This window comes from Nicotiana tabacum, chromosome 24 (assembly GCF_000715075.1).
Source record: "Nicotiana tabacum cultivar K326 chromosome 24, ASM71507v2, whole genome shotgun sequence".
NCBI lineage: Eukaryota > Viridiplantae > Streptophyta > Magnoliopsida > Solanales > Solanaceae > Nicotiana > Nicotiana tabacum.
The window spans coordinates 90,464,271-90,474,535 of NC_134103.1; the positions used below are offsets into that span (position 1 = coordinate 90,464,271).

Below are 10,265 nucleotides of genomic sequence, written 5' to 3' on the forward strand. Positions count from 1 at the left end.
CAATTATTGACTCAACCCGTTTTGCCCGCTCAAAATTGACCCAACCCGCCAATTTGACACCCCTACTAGCAGGGATAGGATTATGAATGAAAATATTTGGGACAAGGTGGGAGTGGCCTGTGTGGTGGAAAAGATGCAAGAAGCGAGGTTGGGATAGTTTGGGCATGTGAAGAGAAGAGATATATACATGTCCCAGTGAGGAGGTGTGAGAGGTTGGCTATGGCGGGTCAAGGAGAAGTAGATGTAGGCTGAAAAAGTATTGGGGAGAGGTATTCAAGCATGACATGACAGATCTTCAGCTTACCGAAATATGACCCTTGATAGGAGTGTACGGAGGTGGGATTATGGTTGTAGGTTAGTAAGTAATTGAGCGTATTTCTTTCCAAACCTATACATCTTCTCCATAGTTGCGGTACTAGTGTTATCCTCATGTTCCTTATCTTTAGATTGTTATTATTACCTGATGTTTCTTTTGTTTCGTTAATAATACATGTTGTATCTTTTGCTTCGATTATATTATTTTTCTGGCCGTTGTTATTGTTTCTCTTCTATCCTTTAGCCAAGGATCTATTAGAAACAATCTCTCAATTTACAAGGTAGGAGTAAGATCTGCATACACACTACTCTACTCAAACCTCACTTATGTTGTCGTAGAAACAAAATAATTGGGTTGAAAAAAAGTGATTTGAAATTTGTTGGCAAGTTACTGTAAAAACCACAATTATGTTATGCCTTAACGCCTTAATCTGCATTCTGCAACTTAGAGATTGTCTGGGATATGTACGGAAGTCTTCCCACTATATCCCCTTTATGCTGACCCCGCCAATCTTGTAAGGAAAAGATGAAAAAACAACTATGAAATAGAATTCTAAGTTTTCCCATATATTCAACATAATCCCCGAGGTTGCTTTGAAACAATAATCTGAAAATAAACATATCTGGTACTGAGCTCCAAATGTCATTACAGAACTATTTCTAAATGGAATTGCAACTCCTTGAACAGCAAAGAGCCATTTTACAATAAATAGAAGAATGCCTCTCACTAAACCAAATTTTCAAAAACCATGATCAAGCTTTCCTCACTTGCAGCCATTCTAAATCCCAAGGCGGGATTTATCTTTTAGCTGAATTAACTACCAACATGCTACATTTACAGTATTACTCGTATTTCTGCTTAGGGTAGTACAAGTACACAGGGAAATTACAGATACAGATCAAAGGATGACACACAAGAAAGAAACCAATCTGCTACTGGTTAATCTGCGATAGAGGAGATCGTGGGATTAGTGATGGCTTTACTTCCTTTACTTGAAATGACTCGGAAGAATTATTCTCCCGAAATTCCTCCACAAGAGCTTCCATAGGCATGGCACGCAAAGATTCAATAGTCCCCTTGCTTGGAATATCTGGCTCAGACCTACTTGGTGTTGATCCAGTTGGCTCGTAATCCTGAGAGTCATTAAGTAAAAGACATCTCCATTACATGAAAAAACCATATACAAATTTCATTGAGTTTTATTTAGTAAATAAAAAGGCAATATAAGATGCAAATGGCAGCATTAGCTTTTCTGTTCTTTTCAGCAAGAGGAAAACAAACTGACAGGCAAAGAGGAGATTGTTTTGAATTGGAGAAGCCAACAGTTACATGGTAGCTCCTAATGTAATAATTGATTATGATACTTAACCAACATACCATATATTTCTGCTGGAAAGTTTCAAGGGCCTTCTGTTCTATGGAAGTACACTGAGTAGCGTGATCGTGCTCAAGTACTCCAAGGGTCTCTGAATGAGTATTGGCAGTATCCAAAATGACAGATATAGAAGCTCTTTCTTTCTCCGACAAGCCTGTTAGATTTAAACCGGAAGAAAATTATGTAAACAGCAGCTGTAGGTATTAACTGTAAAATGCTCCTTTAGTAATTGTACTAACTGTTGGCTTTCCCATAAATCGTACAAACTCTATTATATTCAGAACACACTAGTTAAGACAAAAGAAAGATTTCCTAGGAGATAGCTTTAATCAGAATGGGGAAAAATAAAATTTTGAGAGAGAGAGAGAGAGAGAGCGCAAGAATAACATACGAACTTACCGTCAAAAGACTGAATGGCATCTTCACTATTCCTTGTTACATCTTCAGCAGCAGCATCCTTTGTAGAGTCAAATTCAGTTACGTGTTGGTCATTACTGTCACATATACTCCTGTCACCAGCAAAAAATATTAAAAGATTGTACTAAGGAAATTCGATGTAGTCCTCAAGTTTCTCTGCAATGAAACAGCAAAAGCTCATATTGGTAATAACCTGAAAGTTTCGTAAATGCATATTCGATGTTCAGTATAGTCCTGTCTCACTGAATATGATACATTTTCCTTTATGGATTTATAGAAATGTTTAACACATTTTATGTTACAAATTTAATCACCTCTCAAAAATTTAAAGAAATCAAATTCACAAGTCTACAAAAAGACAACTATCAACAGACAAAGTACATTTCCAGATACAAGTTTATTTGAATTCTGAGCATCTGCCAACATTTAAAACCAACTTAAACACAGGATCACTGACAAACTCATTGAACATCTTTTACCGCAGGGAAATGGTACTGAGCAAGATGGACAACCAAGCACATAAAGGAACTGAGGAAGAAAATACATCCCATCTCCCCATGAGAAACTTTTGCTAGATGTGTTATTGGACACAGAGATGGAACTTCGACTTCTGGAATACTTGAAAAAATTTAACAACTTATCACTCCGATGTTTGTAGAAAATTTATAAGATGTGTGAAAATCCAGGAGAGACGAGCAAAGACGCTTATAGATATTTATTTGTAAAAATGGGAAGAAAACAAAACCAACAAACAAAAAACAACGTGTCATGCTAAATAGAATGTCCTGACTTTCAAAATCAAACCGGATGCCTGATCCTTAGGGACTTCGAAATAATACTACTACTATGATTTTCATCATCTTCTTAAGAATATCAAAACTAAATAAAATGTTAAAGTAGCTTTAACCAAGTCTCTTCAGAACAGACGGACAGTAGCTCTTATCCATTAACAAAAACAGAAGGCAATACATTCAACTTCCGCCAACTTTATAGCTACCACCAGTACATTACTTATTTGCTCTTCAGCATCATGAAATCAGGCATTAAGCGTATTCAAAACTAACCTGACAACTGAATGCATTGTCAAGACATGTTGACTGCCCATGTCATTAACTGAATCATTTGTACTTTGCCACCGCTTGCGAACTGTTTCAGCAGTGCTTACACTGGATATGAAAAAAAAAAAGCATTGTAACACAAATACAGAAACAAAGAGAAGCTAAATAATAGAAAGAAGAAAAAAAGAAAAAGGAGACAAAGAAATAGATCCAAACAAAAACAACGGACTGAAATATGAGAAAAGGAAAATTCCATAGAGATCAGATATTTATTTGAACAATACAAATGGCTGAAACTTGAAACAAGAGCAAGATCGGATCCTTACCATTTCTGCATAAGTAATTCCATCCGACAATGTTTAGCAGCTGAGAAATCAGCATTCTCTTTGGTGCCGCAGCCTGCTTGCATAGAATAATCCTGCCATTTTCTTTTTGCAACTGTTGTAATACCCTCCATAGAGGATACATGTCCATCCAAGAATGCCTTATTTCCAGTAACAGTCTCTCTAAGACCAACAAGCCTTGTACCCACCTGTCAACTACACTATGAGGAACCCAAATGAAGAGATACCACACAATGATCACATGATTAAAGAGACGAACCAGCTCTTTTTGGCGATGCAGGTGATTGGAGACCAAGGTAGTCATATCAGCAATAAGCTTCTCCGCTTCTGCTCTTGATTGTTCCTGAAACAAACTAAAACATCAGCCAAAGTATAAACTTTTATTTATTCGGGTAGAATTTCAAAAGTATACCTCATAAGCCGTCTCAAATTCGGCAATACACTTCGTCTGGATCTCATCAACTGTTGATGCATGTCTTTCAAGTCTTTTTGATTCTTCCATAAGCTTATCAAAAAATCCTTGAATGGTCTCAGAGATATTCGTCAAATGCTCTGTACTATCATGAAATCTCTACACAATGAGAAATCCAAAAATTAAAACATGAAAGAAACCTAAAAAGAATAAATAAAAGGCAGAACTACTCCCAGAGATCAAGAAATATTAAGTTCTCTGTGCAATATAGTGTAGGCAATCAATTAAACTCTACAGGTAAAGTAAAAATTGAAACCTGACGAAGTTCGCCAGCAAAATGTGCCATTTCTCCTTGGTGAGTTGACAGAGTGTTCTGGAGTTCATCAAATAGGGAATTTGCTTCCACACCTTCTGCATCTAAAAACTGCTCACGCAAGGGAAAAGGTAAGTGTTCAATCCCACAACTGCATTGATCAGAATTCAGAACAATACAACCAAAACTGAAACACATACAGAGGAGGAACAAAACCATCATTTCGTACTTCTTTAATGGAAATTGAATTAGAAGAAGCCAAAGCAGAAATCTCCTCCAGGGCAGCAGTAGAACTAGCTTTATGCAGTCTCACCACATTTTGCATGTCCTCTAAATGAGTTACATACAAGGCCCTTGAAGCTCTAATTTTCCTCTTCAAACCTACCACAGCCTACAAGAAAACTTTTTGCATTAACAGTTTATGAAATCTGGATCTTCAACTAATCTAAAATTAGGAGAGAAACAATGTGAAGCCCGGTATCAGTAGTAGAACAAAGCAAACAAATAGGGATCTTATAATTAAGGAAATAGAAAAAGGAAAGTTTGCCACTGGAATATGGTTGTCACCTTATCATGTGATTCAAGAAAGTTGTGACACAATTTCTCAACACACTGGAGGTGTTCATTTTGTCGACACACTGATGTTGCCACTGAGTTAGAAAGAAAACCAAGTTGCTTCGCGAGGTCAGTTTGGAAGTTGTTCACCACTGACCTATTATCAGCACTCAACTTGTCTTCTCTTGCTGCAGAAAAACCATATTAGAAGGAAATAGTAACAGATTCCAACAAATCATTTCTACAGTTCTGCAGATTGTGATTAGATGCCTTACCAAGTTTCAGAAATAATGAAGCATTGTCTTGAAGTGATTTCTCCAACTGAGCTCGTAAATTACATGCTTGTTGAGCAAGGGCATTTTCTGTAAATATCAATAAGAAGTTAAGACCTAATTCCAGGCTACATTTAAAACCAAAGGTCAGATCATTATACCAGCTTTTTTCTGTTCACAGATAATAAAATCCCGCTCCTTGAGAGTGTACCGACATTGTCTTAGTTCTTCCTCAGCATTCGCCAACATTGAGGTAGTTTGGTTCAAGTGTTTCTGCAAGAACCTTCAATAGTAAGAGCATTTGAACAGGTTTTAAAACATGATATTAGAATAATAGGCTAGAAACTCACCTGTGTAGCATCAAGTTTACATGTCAAATCTGAGCACTGACGAGCCTGGTGATCATATCTACTTCGCAACTCCTCAATTTGCTGATTGTCACAAACCAAAATCCAAATCATTCATTCTACAACTGGAATACATAGACACTTTTCAACTACAAGAGTTTCAGCAAACAGACCTTCAGTTGGTTTTCTAATGTCATTCCCATTTGTTCAATTTGATCTGCCATAGCCTAAACATGGAAAAGATAAGTATTGCTCTCAAAGGAACAGTGAGACAGAAATTAACTGAATGAAGCTATAATTTCACTACTCAAGGAAAATTTCAAAACGGTAAAGCACTGTGAATTTAGACATATGACACACTGCACTTGAAGTATCCCCAGCAAGATACGATAGGCAAAAGAGGGCACACTGAACAGCTGATGATATAGTAACACTTATAGACAGCAAAGAAAATAAAATATGGGCAAAAACTAAGATACACTACCTTTATCTTTCATAGAAGCAAACAAGACAAAATGTGGGAAAAATCAAAGATGCACTACCTTTCTCTCATTCTCCTCCTGATAATATCGCTCCTTTGGCATGTACACGCCATTCTTTTCACGAGCAGCATACACCTCTGGAAAATGAGAAGAACAAAAAAATGAACAATTTGTTACTCCAGTTTCTACAAAAAATTTGATAAATGCTTTGAATATATCTCACATCACAAGTGGCTCGAATATAAAAGCACTCACCTGCTTTTAGCCTTTCAATTTCACCATACAGATCCTTGATGAGGGTGGATTTCATCATTTTTTGATTCACCTACAGATTTAACCACAAAAAAAAAAAAGATATAGAGACAAAGGACAATCAAAAAATTTGAGTTCTCATAGTTCAAATTAATTAACATTATGAGGTTATCCGGAAAATTAGATTTGGATAAGGTGAGGTTGAAAGAGAGCAGTCATCTCATAAAGATTAAGTGAATAAATGCTGAAACTTTGATTACTCGTGCGAATTGACCAATTTACTTTGATTATCAAACTTTTACATATTAGCTCTGAAGTCTTCATGCAAAAGTCAAAACCTGATAAACCATATCCACTTTGTAGTTATATGCCAGTGAACGTGAAACATCTCAATGTATGGCCATCTAGTGGTACTGTTTTCATTGAAACAGAAAATATGTCTATATTCTTTAGAGGAAGATGGCATATTCAATAAGCAAATTAATACTTTGGGGAAACAGCTTCATTCCAAAAAAAAGGAATTTTCAGCCCAAAACCACTAGGTGGGCTTGCTCAATACTTTCCTAAAGCTGTTATACTAAACCATAAAATGAGGATTATTCAACTGGAGATGACAAAAGCAACATTGATTGACAAAAACGACACATAAACCATCTAGCAAGTGGACTGCAGCGAGAACATGAATCACTATGAAATGATTTACATTTGGAAGATACTCATGGAGATTTAACATATTAAATAAATCATTCATGCAAACAAAAGATGGACAAAGAAATTGCATGTGAATTCCAACAGTACAAACGATCAAAGAATTATTGACTTGTTTTTGAGATAATTAAGAGTGGGGAAATCATGAAATGATTCCAAGAAGAAACTGTTTGCTTATTCAAGCATATTACCTCAGGCTTATTCTTAATATTCTTAGCCCTGTGGGCATAATCCAGCGTACTCAAGGTCTCCTCCAGACAGTGAACAGCAGGTGACACTGTGGCAATAATACAGGTTTTTGTTCTTCCTCCCAATGAATCACGGAGCAAACGTGTGAGTTTGCTATCCCTAAATTTCACAGAGAAGTGGCTTAACAATAGATAGATCTAAAAGACTAAAAATAAATGAGAAAACGACTGGAATAGTAACTACCTGTAAGGAACATGCCCAAGATGCTCAACAAGAGCACTGATTACTCTTCCTAGTGTAAGCAGACTTTTGTTTATTTCTCCAGCTTCCCTTGCACGACCCTGACAATGGTATAATAGAGATAAAGAGTTAGTACACAGAATGAAGAAGTTTCAAGTACAGCTGAATGGCAAAACAAAAGGAGGAAAAACAATTTAACCAACAGTGCCTGAACTACAAAGAGGGAAGGAACAAACGAAACGTATGAGTTTGATAAACAAGATCAAGAAACAACCTTCTCAAAGAGTCTGTAGAAGATAAGAAAACATATTACCTCCCTAGCCCCAGAACGTGAAATGTTTTCTGAACCAGCCAAATCGACTAAATTTAGCTTGCCACATTTTATGAGTTCTTCGCCTTCAGGGGTTGCTTCCTTAATGTGTATTGTTATGGAGAAAAGAGAATGTGAACGACTGAAACGAAAAAATTGTTTCTAGCAGATTGAATGCAACATAAACATAATAATAATAACAACAACAACAACAACAACAACAACAACAACAACAACAACAACAACAACAACAACAACAATAAAGAATTCTAAAACAAGAATAAGTCATACCTTGATTGCTTATTCAGCAAGGTTTCTGCAGTCCGACGTTTTGCTGATCCCCTCTCAAGTAAAGTAAATATCTCGCTGGCACTTGTAACAATTTCCTCTTCAAGCCCTCTCACTAGAACTCCGCCTTTGCCATCTTCCATAAGTGGCAATTGTTTCTTTTGCCTGTCTTCTACAGAAACTTTTGATAAATCTTCAGGGGCTAACAAGTCAGTGATCTCTTCATTGTACAACTCTAAGAAAGTGACTTTCACACTATATTCTGCATTTTGACTCTCCAGCATATCAAATATTTGCTTCACTGCTCTAGGTATAACTCCTGCTCCTGGAGGAAGCTCACCATTATTTCCACTCTGTTACATCAGACAATCACAAGTTAGAAACAAAAACCGTTACATAAGCTTATATAGAATCGAAGCAAAAGGCTCGTGGCTAGTACCTTGGACCTCTTGCATTCACCTTCCATGGTGTAAGTTTTTCCCGTACCGGTTTGACCATAAGCAAAAATAGTACAGTTAAATCCCTCTAGAACTTCATTGACAATGGGGATAATTGCCTGATCATAAAGATCCCTTTGCTGAGCAGATGGGCCAAAAACCTGAATAGAACAGAACATGATAGAAGCATGAAACACCATGACTTAAAACTGAAACCAAATTATAGCCAAAAATTGACAACGAACATCTCACGACCCTAATGTTTACAACAGTTTGGATCAGAACAGAAATTCCGCAAGATAATGCTTTGGTAAAGCGTATTTTAGGAGGGCATCTCCATATTTTAGCACTATGAACAATATCCAACTTTCTAATAATAACAGAAACCCTCACCACAAGGAAGGGGGTTAGGGAATTCTCTACAATAAACATAAAACAACTGGGATGACATCATCTTTCTATCGTGACCAAGACTAAAGAATCACTACATATTTCAGACAAGCAGTAAAGCCAGAACTCAGCTCTAATTTAAGGATACTGCCAAAAAAATGAGATATTAGTAACAAACATCTCCTTTATTTAACATAAGAGGTGACACACAATATATGGAAACAGGAAACTCGGGTTTAGTTTAGTTGATATATCAGCATTAGTTATCCATCTTTTTAGAAACTTTAACTATTATAGATGCTCGAAAAAGATACAATAAATATGAGCCCAATTTACGAATTAGGTTTAAAAAAACTATTTCGTAATCAACAGTGGAAGCTAACCATTTTTGGTGTTAGTAATTACCTTATCGAACATAAAAACCCTATCTATGTGCTTCCCAGCAATGTTCTGTGAAACAGCTACTTCTCTTTGGTACTCATTACAAGTCACCACTTGCGGAGCGTTGTTCCGTACTTCATCTTCGCTAAACGGCCTGTAGTGAAGAAAAATCAAATGCAATTAACAAAAGTAATGTAGAACTCTAACAAGTTTACAATTGAGTACTAAATGATTAATATTGAAAGTAATTAGCAAATTTTTCAAAACCAAAACAATTAATACCTGCAACGAAGCAGAACTTGAACGTTTACGCTTTTCTCCTTCTCGTGGCGATTCGACATTTTTAAGCGCTAAACGGAGGGAAAATAGATGTATTTGTTAAAGGCAGTGTGTGTTTTTTGTGTTACTCTGTGTGTCTGTGTGTGTGAGAGAGAGAGAATAGCCGTTTGTGTTAGGGAGATCTGAAATTAGGAGCGGGATGAAGAGGAGAATTTGAATTTTGGTCAGACGCTCTCAGATGGACGGTTGATGAAGTTATCCACCGGGTCATGTTGGAGCGGATTTGATAGGAAGAAATATGGGCTTCTACTTTAACAAAAGCCCAATTCAAGAAAAAGGTTGATTGAAATGTTTCTTTTTCTGGTTTTCTTTTAAAACTATTCCCTCCGTTCCAAGTAGAAAAATAATTTTTGTATTATCCGACTCTAATTTCTACACAATTTCTTGTCTTTAGCTCCCTACTAAGGAATATGCTAGGGAAAATGACACTGTATAGTTGCTCCCAAAATAATAATCGAAAAAATGTATTTTTTTGTATATATATACATTCTGTATGTTATATATAAAAATTATACAAATTTTATACACTTTTTCGATTACCAAATATAAATAATTTCTGATACGTGTTATAAGTAAAAAAAAAGCCCAAAATGCTACGATTTTATAGCACGCTCAACAACATTCCACGAGCAGTGGCTGAGCTGGCACACGTTCGTTTGGTACCCTTTTGGTTGAAAACCTTTTAATTAAATATATACGTGTTTAATTAAAAAAATAAAACAAAATAAATAAACATCAATTTAGAATATGAACTCAAGTTTTTCAACCCCAGATCAAAACTTTATATACAAGTCGACTCGTGATACAAAATCGCCACCACTTGCATAAAATCCAATGCTA

At 36.2% G+C, this 10,265-nt stretch overlaps 1 protein-coding gene across 1 annotated transcript; it reads right to left on the reverse strand.

The window, feature by feature from the left end:
- Positions 1–918: 918 nt before the first annotated feature.
- On the reverse strand, positions 919–9,561 carry LOC107808473 (kinesin-like protein KIN-5C). Its single transcript, XM_016633004.2, has 23 exons — positions 9,369–9,561; positions 9,111–9,240; positions 8,318–8,476; positions 7,882–8,231; positions 7,594–7,732; positions 7,284–7,381; positions 7,043–7,199; positions 6,147–6,216; positions 5,952–6,028; positions 5,583–5,636; positions 5,413–5,493; positions 5,224–5,335; positions 5,066–5,152; positions 4,803–4,978; positions 4,465–4,626; positions 4,239–4,346; positions 3,923–4,081; positions 3,770–3,853; positions 3,493–3,698; positions 3,173–3,274; positions 2,091–2,200; positions 1,694–1,845; positions 919–1,449 (listed from the first exon to the last, which is right to left on the reverse strand). Exons 1-23 carry the CDS (start codon positions 9,425–9,427, stop codon positions 1,249–1,251), a joined length of 3,033 nt encoding a protein of 1,010 aa, XP_016488490.2. The 5' UTR covers positions 9,428–9,561; the 3' UTR covers positions 919–1,248.
- Positions 9,562–10,265: the final 704 nt, after the last annotated feature.

Bases quoted from the DNA above. Each gene is read 5' to 3' on its own strand.
- LOC107808473 (XM_016633004.2), bottom strand. From the start codon at position 9,427: ATGTCGAATCGCCACGAGAAGGAGAAAAGCGTAAACGTTCAAGTTCTG. The intron at 8,477-9,110 runs GTAATTACTAAC...TGTTCTATTCAG, and splicing joins GGGTTTTTATGTTCGATAAG to GTTTTTGGCCCATCTGCTCA. The intron at 7,382-7,593 runs GTAATATGTTTT...TACCATTGTCAG, and splicing joins CACGTTCTGGGGCTAGGGAG to GGTCGTGCAAGGGAAGCTGG.